General features: G+C 60.5%; 1 protein-coding gene across 8 annotated transcripts in view; it reads left to right on the top strand.

Annotated features, from left to right (window-relative positions):
• PER1 (period circadian regulator 1) overlaps positions 1 to 16,877 on the top strand; it is a 29,319-nt gene that overhangs the window by 9,913 nt on the left and 2,529 nt on the right. For 5 of the 8 annotated variants that reach the window (XM_044417289.1, XM_044417286.1, XM_044417285.1 and 2 more), the window contains 18 exons: positions 4,580 to 5,021; positions 5,449 to 5,547; positions 6,743 to 6,897; positions 7,008 to 7,129; positions 7,506 to 7,707; positions 8,101 to 8,149; positions 8,592 to 8,734; positions 9,235 to 9,313; positions 9,630 to 9,736; positions 9,951 to 10,104; positions 10,726 to 10,834; positions 10,954 to 11,085; positions 11,234 to 11,342; positions 11,492 to 11,648; positions 12,070 to 12,197; positions 12,704 to 12,904; positions 15,122 to 15,373; positions 15,497 to 16,233. In XM_044417289.1, coding sequence (XP_044273224.1) covers positions 4,768 to 5,021; positions 5,449 to 5,547; positions 6,743 to 6,897; positions 7,008 to 7,129; positions 7,506 to 7,707; positions 8,101 to 8,149; positions 8,592 to 8,734; positions 9,235 to 9,313; positions 9,630 to 9,736; positions 9,951 to 10,104; positions 10,726 to 10,834; positions 10,954 to 11,085; positions 11,234 to 11,342; positions 11,492 to 11,648; positions 12,070 to 12,197; positions 12,704 to 12,904; positions 15,122 to 15,373; positions 15,497 to 16,233 — 3,189 coding nt within the window. In that variant the 5' untranslated portion in view covers positions 4,580 to 4,767. Of the gene's footprint in view, positions 1 to 681; positions 882 to 4,579; positions 5,022 to 5,112; positions 5,314 to 5,448; positions 5,548 to 6,742; positions 6,898 to 7,007; positions 7,130 to 7,505; positions 7,708 to 8,100; positions 8,150 to 8,591; positions 8,735 to 9,234; positions 9,314 to 9,629; positions 9,737 to 9,950; positions 10,105 to 10,725; positions 10,835 to 10,953; positions 11,086 to 11,233; positions 11,343 to 11,491; positions 11,649 to 12,069; positions 12,198 to 12,703; positions 12,905 to 15,121; positions 15,374 to 15,496; positions 16,234 to 16,877 lie in introns of those variants that run through there. The other 3 variants (XM_044417288.1, XM_044417290.1, XM_044417287.1) reach the window with 3 other exon arrangements.

Here is a 16,877-nt window from a genome sequence, read left to right as displayed (position 1 = left end):
TTCTTTGTGGGAGGGGCGACAAGAAGGGGAGAGAGACTTGCTCACCTTTTGCTTCTTGGCCTCAGATGTACCTTTAAGCAAACACTGATCGCTCTGTTACACACTGCCTGGAACCAAGAAGGCACTAAGGAATGAGCAGTGATGGCCAGATCGTGTGCACAGCCAAAGGCTGGGGGAGGCTGCAGCGGATGGGCAAAGCGGGAGGGAAGAGGGGGGGGGCGAGCGGGGTGCAGGTACCATGCGGGGGGTTAGCAAATGCTGAGGGCCCCTGGATGTGGTTGCCCGTGTGAGCCCGCTCCTGCGACGAGGCGCTTGCGTTTGCTTCTGCAGCCCGCTGCGCGGGCGGGCGGGCACCGGGCACCCATCCTCCGGGCGCAGCGGCTGCCGCTTCCCCCCCGCTGCCCCTCGATGAATGGCAAGGCTCCGCGGGCCATTATGCAGTCCGGATTCCGCAGCCTCATTGGCTGGGCCGGCCGGCCAATGAGAGCCTCGCGGGGCCTGCTGGTGGCAGCACCACGGTACACGTGCGGGCTGTGTGTGTGCGGGGGGGGGCTGCTGACGTCACCGGGCCCGGGCTCGGCGGCTCCGCCCCCGGTTATACAATGGGCCGCTTCCCCGCCCGCCTGGCAGGAGCCGGATGCCGTGGAGTAGCGAAGGCTAACCGGGCTCTGCCGTCCACAGCGCGTCCCTGCCGCCGCCGCTCCCGCTCCGCCGCGGGCTCCACGCTGCGCGCTCTCCGGGCGGATCAGTGAGAGGATGTATTTGGTCAGCAAGGGAATCGCCACGGGCTGGTCCAGGGGCACCGGAGAGCGGCTCTCCCCGTCCCAGGCGTGCGTTGGCTAATAGCGCCGGAGGGGCAGGACCGTCCTCTCGCGCGGCTGGTGAGTAGCTCGCCGGGGGGCTCGGCTCGGGGCTGCAGCCGGAAGCCCCCCAGCCTCTTGAAGCCTTCCCTTTCCCGGGGACTTCCATCCTGCGCTTGCGCTGCCTCCGGGCTCCAGCAGGGCGGCCGCGGCCCTTGCTCGCCGCGCCCGCCCTCACGTGCGTCAGGCTGGGAACGGAATGTTCTCCCGGAGAGGCTTGGTAATCCGCTCGCTGGCGCTGCGGGGGCGGGGCGGGCTGGGCGCACCAGTGCGCGGCATGTGCCGCGGGCGCGCGGGGGGGGGGGGGGGGGGGGGGCGCCCCGGGGGGCGGGATGGGCCGGGGGGGGGGGGGGGGGGGGGAGGCTGTGGCGCGGGGCGAGCGATGCCCGCGCGGGGCGAGGGGAAGGGGCTGCGGCGGCGGCCTCGGGGCCCCTTGCGCGGACTACCGGGCCAGTCCGCGGGGCCTCCCGGGAGCGGGCTCGCCCTGCTCCTGGCCCCCTTCGGGCCGCTTCCCTCCGCAGCAGTTGGGATGGTGTTCGCGTGCTCAGACCCAGCTGGGTCGGCGGGGCCCCTCCGGTCAGCCCGCAGGGACCGGGGTCGTTCAGCGTTAGCTGAGGATGATAGTGATGCTGACAAAAAGAATCCACAGCTCGCCTCACGGACAGGCTGTTTGGAGGACAGCTCCCATCATCCCTGATCACGGACCAGGCTAGCTGGGGATAATGGGCATTATAGTCAAGGAGCGGCGTCCAGCCTTGGTAATCTGTCAGGCCCAAACATGTGGCACTAGTGGGAATGACCCCCAACTCCGTAAGAAATCGGTCAAAATGACCTCTTCATGGAGTCCAATCCCACGGGTCACACCGACCTGTCCCATTCCAGCAGCAGTAGCTCCAGCAAGTTTCTGATTGTGCTAGTGGTTGATCCTGCATGCAGTTTAACCTGGGTGCCGCAGGAGTTGTTTTTTTTTTTTTTTGGTGGTGGTTCAGTAGACTTCACTGGGCTCCTTTGTCCAGGATGGGAAAAAACGTACAGCCAGTTGCATCCCAAATTTGAAAGCCTTGTCCGTCCATTGTGCCTCGTTTCGAAGTGGATCTGTGTAAGTCCACTTGGACTTAAGCCTAGATAAACATTCTCGTTCCTTTCTAGCAAGCGTGCTGCGGTTTGAAGCCTGCCAATATCGGAAGCTGCCCCGGTTGGTGCAGCAGGATGCAGAACCGCATCCTGCTGTCCATCAGACAGGACACCCCTCTGCAGCAGTCAAAATCTGCATGATCCGGAGCTCATGCTCACGTTAAAAACAAGTCATTTTACCCCTGTCATGATGTCCTCACTGAGTTCACCGAGGTGCCAAACTGCAGCTGCAGTCGCACGCCTGCTAACTCAGTGGGAGTTTTCTTTGTTTTGAGCTGTACAGCTGTGGCTTGAAGCAGTACCATTGAGAACGCAAGGATCCATTTTAAAGCGCAGGCTTCTTAAGTTTCTTTAAGAAGTGCCAGTGTTTTCAAAAGACCGAGGGAGCAAACACCTGATGTGCCTGCCTTGTACAGTTGCTTTAGTCATCGGCCAGGACCTTGCATGTTGCCTCCTGAGTTTCTTTGGTCACTTCCTGGAGAACAAAAACTTTACCCTGGCCTGGAACAGGGCCCTCCTTGGAGTGAGCACAGTGCAGAATCCAGGTCCCTTCTGTGGATAAATTAAAAAGTTAACTCTGCCTCCCCGCTCCACCTGTCTGTCAGTCTGATCTCAGTCAGATTTACGGGATGCACCGGGGGGGGGGGTGCTTTCACAGCAGCATTGCCACAAAAGCTTTGTAAACTAGAAGCTGTTCTGTTTTTAAGGTTAAAAATAGCAAGTGTCAATTATTAGAAGCGCTAAACATAGCAAGGCCAAGGTATTATCTAGTCTGACAAATGGCCCTGCCTGAAGAAAAGAAGCCTTGTGAGCTGGAGAAGGGGGGGAGATAAAGAAATGCACTAGGAATAGACTTCCTTCTTAAATACATTTGCGCACACAAGAGATTTAGATGCAATTAAATAACTGCTGTTTGCCGGACTGAGCATCTCTCACGGCATGAAGAAGGGGGAAGGCAGAGGGAACTGGGGCATGGTTGCCATGCCAACCCCTCTTCAGTGTCTCCAGGGTAGCTGGATTGTATCTGGATATTATTCTGCTTTGGTAATCTATGTAAACACATTTTTGAAACTGCTGCTTTTAAATTGCCACTTTTTTCATGCAGCCTGTTTCTGTGGTGACCAGTGCTGGGCATATTTTAATCTTGGGGCAGGGATCCTGGGCTTTGAGCAGCAGGATGGCTGTGAATTCAGCAGATGCATCTCTGGGAAGGGGAAGACTCCCTCTGTTACACGTTAGTCCATAGCACCATTATTAGAGAAGCTGTGCCTCGCATGCCAGGCAACTTCATCTATGGTTCTCTGCAGTGTCCTTTTATTTCCCCACTGTTTCTCTCCCCCCACCCCGTGTGTGTGTGTGTGTACACGCATGCGCAGGCATCCGCGCGTGCATGTGCCTGAGAGAAAGAGAAAGATTCTCTTCCTGTCACTGGAAGCAAGCATTAGTGAGCTAAACACAATACCCCATATTTAGATTTCTTTTATAAGCTGAGCACTGGGAAAGGGGGGAGCATTTGATGTTGGAACTCTTTTTCAAAATAGTGTTAAAACTTGCATTTTTTCTTCCTAAAATAAAAAGGAAGGGCACCCTCTAAAAATTCTTCCTTTCAGGGCATCCAGTGATGCAGAAGGATTAAGGGCCTTGAATGTCGTCCTGGACCGGACTGAACCTACTGTCAGTCCAGGACTGAACCGCCTGTCAGTCCAGGATTCCCTCCCGCAGCATCCCTTGGGAGACTGATCTTGGCTCCCTCTTTGTAGTAACCTACAACCAGTTCTGGGCTTTCTGCCGTTGGAAGGGCTGCTTTGTTTCCCTTTCCCCCTGGGGATTCTTCCTGACTGCATTTTATTTTCCTCTGATCTTGATTTCCAGATGGCAGCAGTAATGCATGGGCTGCGAAAGGGCTAGAGCAGAAACCCTAAGCTGTGACGAGTTTAGAGTTTCCTGAAGTCTGTAAACAGATGCCCCCTTTTTTTGCTTTGATCTCCTTTGTGATTGACATGCGCTGAGGGAAGGAGGAGGGAGGGGAAGGAAGCACTGCAACCCAACAGAACAAGGTGAAACCAGGGAACAGATGTGGGATTTTCAGATCAGTCGAAGCAGATCAGGACATGGAAGGGTGACTGTGCAAGAACCTGGGTAGGCGATTGGAGTGGCCATCTCTTGAGCAGGAGCACCAGCTAGGATGGGAGGCTGAGGCCTGTTACATGGTCTTCCTCCCTTAGGCCCCTGAAGGAACAAGCAGTTCACCCAGCCGCCGAATTCTCACAAGGGACTAGTTAATTAGCCACAAACCCTATTACGTCGCAGTATGTTTTGATCTGAGCTGTAGCAGCTGACATCTGCTGCTCATTCAGTCGCTTGGTGAAGAGATCCTGCAGTGTGTTCTGTGCGGAAGAGTCATCGCCACGGTGCTCCGTGCAGTTTTCCCAAGTCTTCTCTATCAGACTCCACACACAGGAGCGCTTCTCCCGCTTTTCCTCCTATGTGCCATAGGGGCTTGTGCTGCCGTACGCTTGGGAGAGCATTTTATCCAGACTCGTTGCTGAATTTGTGTGTTGTTTTGTCCCTGTCTCCCCTTGTAGGTGTTACCCAAGACGTGCTCAAATCAGATCAAGTCATTTCTGCACAATTTGGGCAAAACATCCCTCGAGTTTGCTCCCTTTCCTTTCCGAGAAGCCTTGCCCCTGCTCCAGCAGCGGTGGAAGTCCCCACCTTTTCCCTGCCACGCCTCCCTGCTCCTCAAGGAGGAGCCCATGTCCCAGAGCCAGTCATGAGCGCTGCTTGTGAGCCTGTGCAGAACCATTTTGAGGGGGCAGGCGGCGTCGGCAGCGGCAGTTCTGGAGCGCCCCGAAGAGGCAGAGCCCAGCGGGGGGGCGATGCCCAGGGCCAGGCCAACGACGACATGGACGTCAACAGCAATGGCTCCAGCGGGAACGAGTCGCACGGCGATTCCCACAGCAGCTCGCACAGCAGTGGGAACGGCAAGGACTCTGCCCTTCTGGAAACGACCGAAAGCAACAAGAGGTATGCGCTCGTGTGACTGGGTGTGCGAGGCCGGCCCTCAGGACGCTGGCTCTCACTCTCTCCCCGTAACTAATGACCTGTTTGAAAACAGGTTCCGGGAGTCGTGTCTTTTCGAGCTGGGCTTCCAAAAATGTGTCATTCCGGGGCTGGGTGTGAGTCCTCCCAGTTATAGTTAAGGCACGGCTGTTGGCACAGCGGGCGAGGAACGCGCCTGCCTCCCTTCCGTGTGTGATTACTTGCGGCACGTTGGCGGCTGCCATGCCTCCCTGAGGATGGGAGATGGCAGGTACAGGTGAGATGGTCTCTTGCGGGGCCAACACGGCGGGGTGGGGCTGGGCGGGGTGGGGCAGAAGCCTTTGGGATCCACCGAACGACACGCTGATTGACTGCCCAGCCCGGCTGAACATAATTCTGCGTGTCTCTGCAGCTCCAACTCCCAAAGCCCCTCTCCTCCCAGCAGCTCCATTGCCTACAGCCTTCTCAGCGCAAGCTCGGAGCAAGACAACCCCTCCACCAGTGGCTGCAGGTAAGCAGGGGCCTGGCGAGGGTGGGCAAGGGCCGGGAACATACGTGTGTGTGTGTGTGTGTGTGTGTGTTTCATTTCTGTGCCTCCCCATAACCTGAAGGTTCTATGAGCGGCTTACCAATGCTAAACAGCATAAAAACAGAAAACAATTGATAATCTGAAAAAATAGATAAAACAATGAAATAGTAAAAAAGTCAGCAAATAAAATTTATGCACACACACCAATAAGCACAGCCAATCAATTAAGCAAAATTAAAAGAAATAATCCATAGCAAAATATAAAGCATTAAATTAAACTAATTAACCAAAAACTTGTTTAAGTAAAAAAGTTTTTATCTGGCAGCTAAAAGAAAGAACAGTAGGCGCCAGGCGGATATGCCTGGGGAGTGAAATCCAGAATTTGGGTGCTACAGCTGCGAATGCCCCCTCCCAGCCCTCTCCCCTTTGATCTCCCTAGGGGAGGGCAATCGGAGGAGGACTTCCAAAGAGGATTTAAGTGGACAGGTAGGAATAGACAGAGAGAGGTGCCCCCTCAGGTCCCCTGGTCCCAACCCGTTTAGGGCTCCATCTGTCAAAGGCAACACCTGGAACTGGATCTGGTCTGGAACGGAGCTGGTGCAGCTGACGGAGGACTGGTGGAAGATGTTCTCACCACCCGCTCTGTGTAAGCAGCCGCACTGCCCTATTCTGTGTTAGTTGTAATATCCAGTTTTCAAAGGTAGCCCCATGTAGAGCGCATTGTCGTCATCCAAGCAAGAGGTTACCATCTTTAGATGTGAGAAACAAACTCCAATGCATTCTTAAACAAACGGAAATGCTTGGAATCAAACTAAAATGAGGGAAGGGGGCACTCAAAACAGCAGCAGCAGCACTATTTTCAATGTATAGCCATTTCTGAATGCTCTCTTCCCTCAGCTTAAGCGTCCTGTGAATATAATTTAGACAGAGATGGGACCATGCTGATTAGTCGTACAGAAGCTACTTCCATAATGGCTTTTAAGCCCAGAGTGGCATTTTTACTTTCCTTTCCACTTACTTTCCATCAGTTTGATTACTTCTGCGTAAGGCTCTTGACGAGGGTGCACACACACATGAGCAGAGGTGCGGGGGGGGGCGGAGGGCGATCTCTCCCATCTTGGGGGTCTGCCGTACAGCGGATGTGGCTTGACAGTGTCCGTCCTTTGTGCCACCACAGCAGCGAGCAGTCTGCACGCGTGAAGACCCAAAAAGAACTGATGAAGGCGCTGAAGGAGATGAAGATCCGGTTGCCTTCGGAGAAGCGCGGCAAAGGGAAGTCGGGGACTCTGGCCACGCTGCAGTACGCACTGTCCTGCGTGAAACAGGTCCAAGGTAGGCTGCGTGGTCTTTGCGAGTTAATCCGCGGCCGTCCACGAGGCAAAGAGGCCGGGCCGGGCCGGTGCCGTGAGGTGCTTGTTGAGCTGTTCCTCCTCGCTTTTTAGCCAGCCAAGATTACTACCAGCAGTGGACCATCGACGAACGCCAGCCCTGCAATCTGGACATGCCCACGTGCACCATCGAGGAGCTGGAAAACATCACTGCAGAGTACATCCTCAAAAACCCTGTGAGCTTCTTGTCTTGCCCTTTCACTCTTCCTCCGTGCGTGCGCATGGAGCTCGGCGCTGCGCCTGAGCTGTCTTCCACTGGCAAGCTGGCGGGCGGTATTGGCATCCCTGGGAAAGGGATACGAGTGGCCTTGTGGGATGAGGCCGCAGCAAGTCTTGTCCAGGATCCTCGCATCGTGAAGGGAGGTACGCAGGAGCTTGCATGGTTGACGGGAGTTCGTATTCCACAACATCTGGAAGGTTGTGGGTTACTCTGCTCGCTCGGTGCCAGCTGCTGCTTATCCCGTCTCCCCGGGCTGTGTTTCTGGGGTAGGATAACTTCCCCTGCAAATTTGCTGCCGTTTCCCAACCCCGCTGCTCCTTTCTCTCTCTCAGGACACGTTCTCTGTGGCCATCTCATTCATCACGGGGAAAATCGCCTACATCTCGGACCAGGCCGCGTTCATCCTGCGCTGCAAGAAGGAAGTCTTCAAGGGAGCCAAGTTTGCAGAGTTCCTGGCCCCACAAGACGTCAGCATCTTCTATGGGTCCACAGCACCGTATCACTTGCCCTCCTGGAGCGCCTGCGCCTCTGCCAGTACGTGCCTTCTGTATGCAGGAAGCTCAGAAGGGCGGTGAAGGCCAGCCTGCAGCCAGAGCTCTGCTTGCACCTTGGCTGCCGCATGGTTGCAGTCGAGCCTAGAAATTCGCTTTTGCCACGGGCTAAGAATGTGGGGGGCACAGTCCAACACACTGGGGGTGGGAAGGGGGCTGGGGAAGCCTACTGGCATGCAGTAGCAACCAAGAACATCGCAGCTCCTCCTCTTGAAAAGTTTCTCCGGCCTCAAAATTGCTATCAAAGGATATCCGTTTCTGAAGCCGCTCAGAACAGGGGATCAAATGAGAAACTGGAAAGAGCTGTTTTCAAGTGTGCACCAGTTCATTATTAATCTTGCAATTGCATTCTCTCTCTCCCTGCCCCCCCCCACAGCAGCTGCTATGGATTACACCCAAGAGAAATCTGTCTTCTGTCGTATCAGGTGAATTTTGTCTTCCTTTGTGCTTCCATAAGCATTTTGAAGCTTGTAAAGTTTGCACTTAGTGTGCAGCAGAGCGCACCTGGTCCTTCCGATCAGGTGTCCCACGGACTGTAGTCTGGCCAGAAGAGCCCCTCCCGATAGTCTGGCCAGCCAGCCAAGGAACGCTGGGTGCATAAAAAGTTTCGCAGGATAGAGGCATGCAGTTCGCAGCAGCTGCGGAGATAGCGTGCCTTGGCCGAGAGAACGCCCCCCAGCCCCTGCACGAGCTGGCGGGCAGGCTGAGGCGTGCTGCCCCCTTCCTGGGTGGGGTGGAGGGGGCACGAGCCGCAGGGGGGTGCACTGCCTCCTGCCCCCCAGCGCCATGTGTGCTGCTCTTCTGCTCCCTGCCGGTCGTCCTGGTCTCCTCTGGCCTCTGGTCTTATTGCAGGCGTTTGTTTCTCAGCGGAGGCCACGAGAGCGGGCGGGAGCTGCGCTATTACCCCTTCCGGCTCACCCCATACCTGGCCAAAGTGCGCGACTCGGGCAGCGCCGAAGGACAGCCCTGCTGCCTGCTCATCGCCGAGCGCATCCACTCAGGCTACGAAGGTGAGGGGGCGGCAGGACTGCGACAGGCGGGGGGGCGCACGGGTGGGGGGGGCAGTCCCGCGTGTGTCGTGTTGTTGGGAATTTGACGCTCCGTCGACTCTGACCGCAAGAGGGCAGGTGGCTGGGACTCTCTGAAGTGGCCTTCTCTGAATGGATGCCCTTTGAAATGCAGTTCCCGGGGGAGGACGGGAGTCGTAGTCCAGCCCCTCTGGAGGGTCTCACGTCGGGGAGGGCTGGTATGGAGGGAGAAGCAGCTGCGGCCTGTGCCTGCGTGGATTTCTCCCCTCCTGCCCAATGCGAGTGGGAGAGTGATGGGGGTGGAAAGGGGGTCTGCTCACTGACCCCCCGCCCTGTTTGCCCGCCCTGCGCCTTCTGTGGGGTGGGCCAAACACAGGAGGGCCTGTGAGAAGAGAGGTGCATGTTGCACCGCCGAGGCCCATGTGGGGGTCGGTGGTCCTCAGAACGCCGCTTTTAATTCTGCGGTGTGCCTTCCGTTCCAGCTCCCAGGATCCCCCCTGACAAGAGAATCTTCACCACCAGACACACTCCCAGTTGCTTGTTCCAGGATGTGGATGAGCGGTAAGGAGTAGGGGGCCTCATGGGGGAGGCTGTGTGGGGCGTGGGTTGCAGCCTCGCCTCCTCGCCCTGGAGCTGCCCCGAGGGAGGGGTGCCTGAGATCCTGCGCAGGAGTGCCAGGCCTCGCCGGAATGGGGGCCTTGCCCATCCGTCACCTCGCCGGGCAGGACCGCCCCGTTGCGGGTCCTTGTCTTCAGCGGCCTCCGTGCCCGTGTGCCTCTCGGGCTGGGCCAGTGCTGCTCGGCCTCGTCCAGGTGCTGGGCCCAGCCCGGCCTTCCCCCTGCTGCCTGGTGATGTCTCTGCGCTCTCTGCTTTCCAGAGCGGCCCCACTGCTGGGCTACCTTCCCCAGGACCTGGTCGGGATGCCTGTCCTTTTCTACCTGCACCCAGAGGACCGGCCTCTTATGCTGGCCATTCATAAGAAGAGTGAGTACGAAACAGGGGAGGAGGGCCGGGAGGGGTGTTTGTGCTCCTTGTTGCTTCCGCTGTGCAGACCCTCCGGCGGTTCCCTGACCACCCTTTGGCCCCAGGCCCCACCCGGCGGGTCCGGCTCCAGACGTGCGGCGCTCGCAGGGATGCTGGCCTTGGCAGCCGCTGTGCCCTCTCTCACCCTCCGCTCCCCTCCCTTGCTGCCTCCTAGTTCTGCAGTATGCTGGCCAGCCCTTCGACCACTCCCCCATCCGCTTCTGTGCCCGCAACGGGGAATACGTCACCATTGACACCAGCTGGTCCAGCTTCGTTAACCCCTGGAGCCGCAAAGTCTCCTTCATCATGGGCAGACACAAAGTGCGGACGTGAGTAGCCCGGAATTGGCTTCTCCCCCAAAGCGTGTGTGGGCTGGGGGCGCCTTTCGACTCGCCCCTTGAATTGCGAAGGCGGGAAGCTGTGGCTGAGGGGCAGGGCAGTGTCTCGACGTCCCTCTTGTTGCCGGGCCAGGTGCTCTTTGGAGGGGGCTCGGGGTGGGGTTCCGATCCATGTGGCGCGATGGCAGGGCAGCGAGAGGGGAATGCGCTGTTGAGGTGCTCTGGACGGCACGGACCACGCTGCGCTCTGTGGACGGCTGTCTGTCTGTCTTGTCTGTCTGCGAGGCGAAGAGCAGCGGCTGTGCAGGAGTGGGCGAGCGCCCCTTCCGCGCACATGCAGGGATCCTCTCCTCCCCGTTGCTCGGATCCATGTTATCCCCTGGCCCCCCACGATCCTGCAGGCAAGAGGTGCCATTGCCAGGGAGAGAATGGGGTGGAGGAGCGGCTGCAGGGAGCAGGGGGAGAGACAGGCTGGGTCTGACGGAAGGGAGCATGGGAGGAGGAGGAGGAGGGTGAGAGGGCCCTGGGAGCAGCGGGGCAAGAGCTGGCTCGGCCCTCCTCTGGGGGAAAGGAGGGCCTAACCCTAACCCGCCTCCTGCTTGCTCTCCCCAGGGGCCCCCTCAACGAGGACGTCTTCACGGCCCCCAAAACACCGCAGGTGAAGCCCGCGGAGCTGGACTTCCAGGGGCTCTCCGAGCAGATCCACCGGCTCCTGCTGCAGGTGAGGTGACTGCCGGACAGCCTGACGGGGCTCCTCTTGGCTGCTCCCTCCCGTGGGCTGCCCCCTCCCGTGGGCTGCCCCCGTCCATGCACTGACCCTGCCCTCTCCTCCTCTCGCAGCCGGTGCACAGCAGCGGGTCCATGGGCCTCTGCAGCCTGGGCAGCAACGCCTCCCATGAGCAGTTCCTGAGCGTCGCCTCGTCCAGCGACAGCAACGGCATCCCCAACGAGGAGGCGCAAGCTGCTCGGCCGGTGAGCAAGGCCCAGCCGGGACCTGAGGGCGGGCGCCGAGGAGCCTGAGTGGGCCAAGCCTGGCCGCCTCGCCCCGGCGGCTCCCACGTGGGCTGGGCTGCTCCGGCCGCCCCTTGGCCTGCGCTGATGGCTTCTCTCCTGTCCTCAGATGACTTTCCAGGAGATCTGCAAGGACGTGCACATGGTGAAGAACCAGGGCCAGCAGGTCTTCATCGAGTCCCGCGTCAGGCCCCAGCCCGCGAAGCACTCCCAGCCAGGTGAGGCGGTGGCTCTTCTCTGCCTTCGGGGGGGAGGCTGCCCAGCGGAAAGGGGCGCACTGCCTCCCAGCAGCCGTGGGTACGACCGGGGAGCGCAGCTTCCGCCTCTGTTCCTTGCACCGGCTTGCAACTCTCCCCTCCCTCCCTAGCTCTGGAAGCACCAGCCAGAGGCAGCCTGCAGCCTGCGCTGACCCAGAGGGAGCTGGACCGGGAGCCGGGGAAGGCAGCCGCTTCCGAGGAGTCGCTGAGGAAGGACCCCTCCAACTACTCCTACCAGCAGATCAACTGCTTGGACGGCATCATAAGGTGCGTGAGGGAGGGCCGGGGCTCTGCGCGCAGGGTAGTGGCGCTGCGAGGGATCCGGCACCAGGCGGGCACGGCCGTCCGCGGAGGGCCCTGCCCGTAATCGCCATTTGAAAGGTGCCGCAGCCTCTTAGTTACGTCTGTTCTCCTGTGGTTGCCGCCTGCTGCCTCAGGTGTTCCTGTGGAGCCGCCTGGGCCCTGCATGCTGGGCTCCCAGGGCTGGGGGTGGTGGGCACTGGAGTTAGTTCACAGGGCTGTCTCGGGGACCTTTGGACGTGACGCTTGCACCCCTTCATATCTCCTCCTGTGGTTTGAGGGCAGCTGTGCAGACTCCTGTCTTTCACGTGCTCCCTCCTGGCCTGTCCCAGGCTTGGGATCGCTGCTGATTTGGCCCCTCCGCCTTTCTTTCTCCTCCAAAATCCAGGTATCTGGAGAGCTACAGCATCCCAAGCCGCGTGAAGCGGAAGTGTGGCTCCTCTTCGTACACCACGTCCTCAAATTCGGACGACGACAAGCAGAAAGTGGGCGAAGAGGTGGCTTGCCCAAGTAAAGGTGATGCTCCCCCCCGCCCCGGCTTTCCTTGCTAGCGATGACCGGCTCGGTGTAGGATGTGGCTCCCCCTCCCCCCGCGTTCACACCAGGCAAAAGTAGTCGCTCCTCTCCTCTCCTCTCCTCTCCTCTCCTCTCCTCTCCTGCACCCCCTCACACGTGCTGGCCCCCGTCTCGCGAGGATCCCGTGTGTTGCTCTGCCGCTGAGGCTGTGCGGATGGCCGCGGATGGAGGGAGCGTGGCAGCCCGCCTGGGTCTGCGCTAGGCAGCGGAACTTCCCCCTCCTGGCCGGGGCTCTTGATGCAGGCGGCCCGCCAGACTCACGGTCTCCGGTTCCAGCTGATTGCCTCATCCGGAGGGCCTCAGCGTCTTGCTCTTCTCTCTCTGACTGTCCGTCCAACCATCCATCTGTCTTGATCTTCTTGCTGTGCCAGGAGGTGCTCTGAAGGGTCTCTGGGTCTTTGCACCCGCTCCCCACTCGGCTAATCCACCCTTGTCTCTTTGAACAGATGCACTGGAGGAAATGCTGCCGACCCCGGAGAGCCAGCCTAAGAGGGACGAGCGTGGGACGGCGGCAGCTGCCGTGGTGGGCGGCCCGCTCACTCCACTGGCCTTGCCTAGCAAAGCCGAGAGCGTGGCCTCCGTGACCAGTCAGTGTAGCTTCAGCAGCACCATCGTCCACGTGGGAGACAAGAAGCCCCCCGAGTCGGGTATGGGAGGTGGACGCCATGGGCAGGGAGGGCGGGCCGGGGGGTTGTAGGAAGAGGAGCTGCGTCCTGGGGGAAGCCGCGGGAGGGGAGCGGAGGGGGAGGCAGAGGCGGGAGATGCTTCCGCCGGCTGTGGCTCCCTTGCTCCCCTCGGCCGTGGCTGGCGGAGCAAGGGAGGGCCCCTTCCACGCATGTCGGGCTCTGGGATTGATGGCCGGCCGGGCACTGCTGCGCCCTGTGGCATCGGAAGCGGGAAGCAAGGCCAGGAGGTTCGATCCGCTAGAGGCACCGGCTCTTCTGGGTCAGTCTGGGTCAAGCAGAGCCTGAGTACTCGAGGGCGGGTCCACCCCCCTCCCTTGGCAGTCCTCTCTGTCGTCCACAAAGCCAGCGGGTGGTGACGGTGTGAGTGGTTGTGCTGACAGTCCCGGGGATGGGGCCTGGGAAGGCCGTCCTCCCATCCAGGGGCCAGGAGGGGGAAGCGCGGTGGCTGGGCCAAGAACATCCCTGGCGGGCAGCACGGCACGGCTCTGCTCGGCCCCTGTGCTCTCCTCTCCTTCCGTTTTGCTGCGTCTCTTGGGGTAGGGGTGTGCAGCCCCTCTGGGAGAGGGGCAGGGAGGCTTTCTTTGGGGAACCAAAGCCCCTCGAGACTTCTTCTGGCGCCATTTGGCAGCATGACCGCGGCTGAGACCCCCGCGATGCCTCCCGTTCAGAGCTGGATTCCCTGCCCAGACGCTGACTCTTCCACACGCTTCTCCATCTGGCAGTACTGAGATGCCTTTGCTGTGGATCCCGGGCAGAATGGTTTGTCATTACAAACCAGGCAAAGCTGAAGAGACGCGAGAATCGGCTCTCCTCAAGTAGGAGAAGGGTTTTTCGGACTTTCCGGTGCCCCCTGCGCTCCAGCCTCCTTCAGCAGCACAATAGCATCCTGTAGGATCCTGGAATAACCCACTGGACCGGCGCCGTTGCTCCTGGCTTCTATTCCCGGGCATTTTTCACTTCCTTCCAGCCCTGCTGGCTTTTCCGCAGCTTAGCAGCACACAGTCGTGTAGAAGGGGTCTCGGCTTTTTCGCGGCTCCCGTTTCCTCCGCCCGCATCTGCCCTGAGTCATGTCGCCAGTCGGAACATGGCGGCTTGCGAGGATCTGGATCCCGGGGCCCCTTCCAGGCTTGTTTTTCCCCTCGCGTGACAGGCACGGGCGCGCGAGTGAGCTGGAAGGGGCAGCGCCTTTTTCTTTTCCCTCTGCCAGACGGCAGCATTTTCTGCATCAGATGGTGCGCCTTCATTTGGGGATCGGTGTCGCTTCTTCCCGCCTTTGCGCCCCGCACAGCCTCCGTCTCCCAGCTGACTCAGTTGGCCCTCCCAGCTGAGCAGATTCGCACCCAGCACCCCCCGTGTTACAGTATTCCCGAGGCGGAGCCACTCTGCGCGTTTGCTTGGCTAAGCTGTTGGATGCCAGTCGTAACTCCTGAATGAACGTTGGGACACACAAAGTCACCCCTTGGTGAGAGGTGGAACACTCAGGCCATACCTTTATGGTGGCTGTCCTGTTGTGGGGAGTGACTCCTCTCTGGGCAAGTGTTCAAGGAAGCAGCACCGCTCTTTCTGGACGCAGGCCAGCTCTTTCTGCTGCCAGCCGGGGGCTGGGGGCCACATAGCCATTCCCAGTGGCCCAGCGTGCTGGTGCGGGAGCCCTGGTCTTTTTTCCTTAATAGCTGTATGTGGAATCACGTGTCTACGTCATGCCTGTGCAGGTAGATGAAGCCGGGACCTGCTGTCGCGGCTGCGCACAGTGCCGGGAATTTAAACCCGAGAAGGGTTAATCGGGGCCTGTGAAAATAATGCCATTTTCCCCTTCGCTGTGTTCGGAGATGTGCACTCCTGTCATTGAAACTTGTGGCTGTCAGGAAGCAACAGGAAGTGTCCGGCACCCGGAGTTCCGGCACGGCTAGATTGATGGCATCCTTAAATTAAAGACCCCTGCCCCCCGCCCACATTTGGCTCTTGAGTGAGCGGCGGCCTGAGCAGCATCTCCTTCACTGAGCAGGGATGGCGGGACTTGCGTGTGTGTGTGTGCGTGTGTGTGTGCGCGAGAAATGCGGGATAGAAATGCTGACCTTGCTTGTTTTTCCTGGTGGATTTCTATCCTCGGGAGGATTGCGGGGTTAACCTGGTCCTCCTCCTCTTGTGTTTTTTCCTCTCTCCTTCCCTTCCTCGCAGATATCGTGATGATGGAAGAGGCGGCGCCCAGTGCGACCCCCCCGGCCCCCCCTCCCCCCAGCATGACCCCGGACCGGGAGCAGCAGTACCGCAAGGTGGGGCTGACGAAAGAGGTGCTCTCCGTCCACACCCAGCAGGAGGAGCAGGCGTTCCTCACCCGCTTCAAGGACCTCAGCCGGCTGCACGTCTTCGACGCGCCGCCGGGGCGGAGCTGGCAGGAGCCGCCCCACGCCGGGCCCCAGGCCGAGCGAGGTGAGCCTGGCCGGGCAGCCGCCGTGGGGCCGTGGGGGAGCACCACGGGGGAGCGCGCCCTGCCGGGTCAGAAGGGGCCTCGCTCACGCGCCTCCCCTCTCCATTCTCCTTCGGGCCGCTCAGGACACAGAGGCCCACGTCAGGGCACCCGAGGTCCAGGATGCCGCGGGCGGAGCAGGAAGTCGAAGGCCAAGCGCATCAAGCAGCAGAACAAGCTGTCGGACAGCACCAGCTCCCCGCCCCACTCGGCCTCCCCGCCCCAGCTCCTGTGCGCGCCGGGATCGTCCTCGTGGCCTCCTTCAGGCAACTCCCAGGCCAGCCTGCCCGCCATGCCTTACCCGGCCGTCATGCCGACCTACCCCATCCCGGTCTTCCCTCCGCGATCCGCCGTGCCGCCGGCCGCCGAGCCCGCCCCGAGCACGCTGCCCGCCCCGCAGTTCCCCACGCCTCTCGTCGCCCCCATGGTGGCGCTTGTGCTGCCCAACTACGTGTTCCCGCAGATGAACAGCCCGCTGCCCCCGTCCTACTTCCCCGGCGGGCCGGTCTTCCCCTTCGGCCCTCAGCCGGGGGGCGCGCCGACCCCGGGGCCCGAGGCGGGCCCCCAGGCGCTGTCCCGGCCCTCCACCCCGCACTCGATGAGCCAGCCCGAGCGGGCCGAGTCGCCGCTGTTCGAGTCGCGCTGCAGCTCCCCGCTCCAGCTCAACCTGCTGCAGATGGAAGAGATGCCCAAGCCTTGTGACCGCCCGGAAGGAGTGGCCGGCAACCCGGCCGGGCCGGCGGGGGCCACCCCGGACTGGGCTGGCGTGAGTGGTGGCCCGGGCCTGGCCGGCGAGCTCGGTGCCCAGGAGGAGCCGTGCCTGGTAAGTCCCCCCAGCCCGCCGCATGCTGAGCGACCCAAGGACACGGGGCAGGAATGCAGCCCCCCGAGGCTCCTCCCGGCTGGGTGGCACCTCGTCGCCTGCCACAGTAAGGGGGCGGAAGCTAGTGTGGATGTGAGCCCCTCTTGGCTTAGGTGCATCTTTCTCCATCGTTAAACTTTGGAGGTTCAGGGCCTCTTAGGCAGCATCCTGAGCTTGGTGTCAAGGCAGGGTGTAAAAGAAGGGGGAGTCCGTGCAGGTGGCTGCATGACGAGGTTCCTGCCTCTTTCCAGGAGTAGATCCATTCCCAGCCGGAGAGCGGCGGACCTGCCCCTTCCCACTGGGATGGGGCTTGGGAAGGGAGCCGGTGCCCCCAGATCTCCGCAGCTCTGGCCCCGGTGCCAGGTGTGCTCCATTCTGTGCACACGCCGTTCAGCCTCGCCCTCCTCGCCACTGGCGGGTCAGAGGGAAGGCTCAGCTCTGCGAGCAGCAGCGGGTCGCGGCCGGTTCCCTGGGCACCTGGTGGCGAAGCAGGGTGCCCGGCGCTCGCTCGCTCCCCACTTAAGCCGCTTGTCTCCAGCGCCGAGTGGCCCGAGACACCCCCTCCCCTTGTTTGCCAGCGTAGCCAGAGTGGCCCTGGGCCCGGG

This window comes from Varanus komodoensis, unplaced genomic scaffold, assembly GCF_004798865.1.
Source record: "Varanus komodoensis strain SLA01 unplaced genomic scaffold, ASM479886v1 scaffold87, whole genome shotgun sequence".
Lineage (NCBI taxonomy): Eukaryota > Metazoa > Chordata > Lepidosauria > Squamata > Varanidae > Varanus > Varanus komodoensis.
This window is presented reverse-complemented; position numbering and strand designations above follow the sequence as displayed.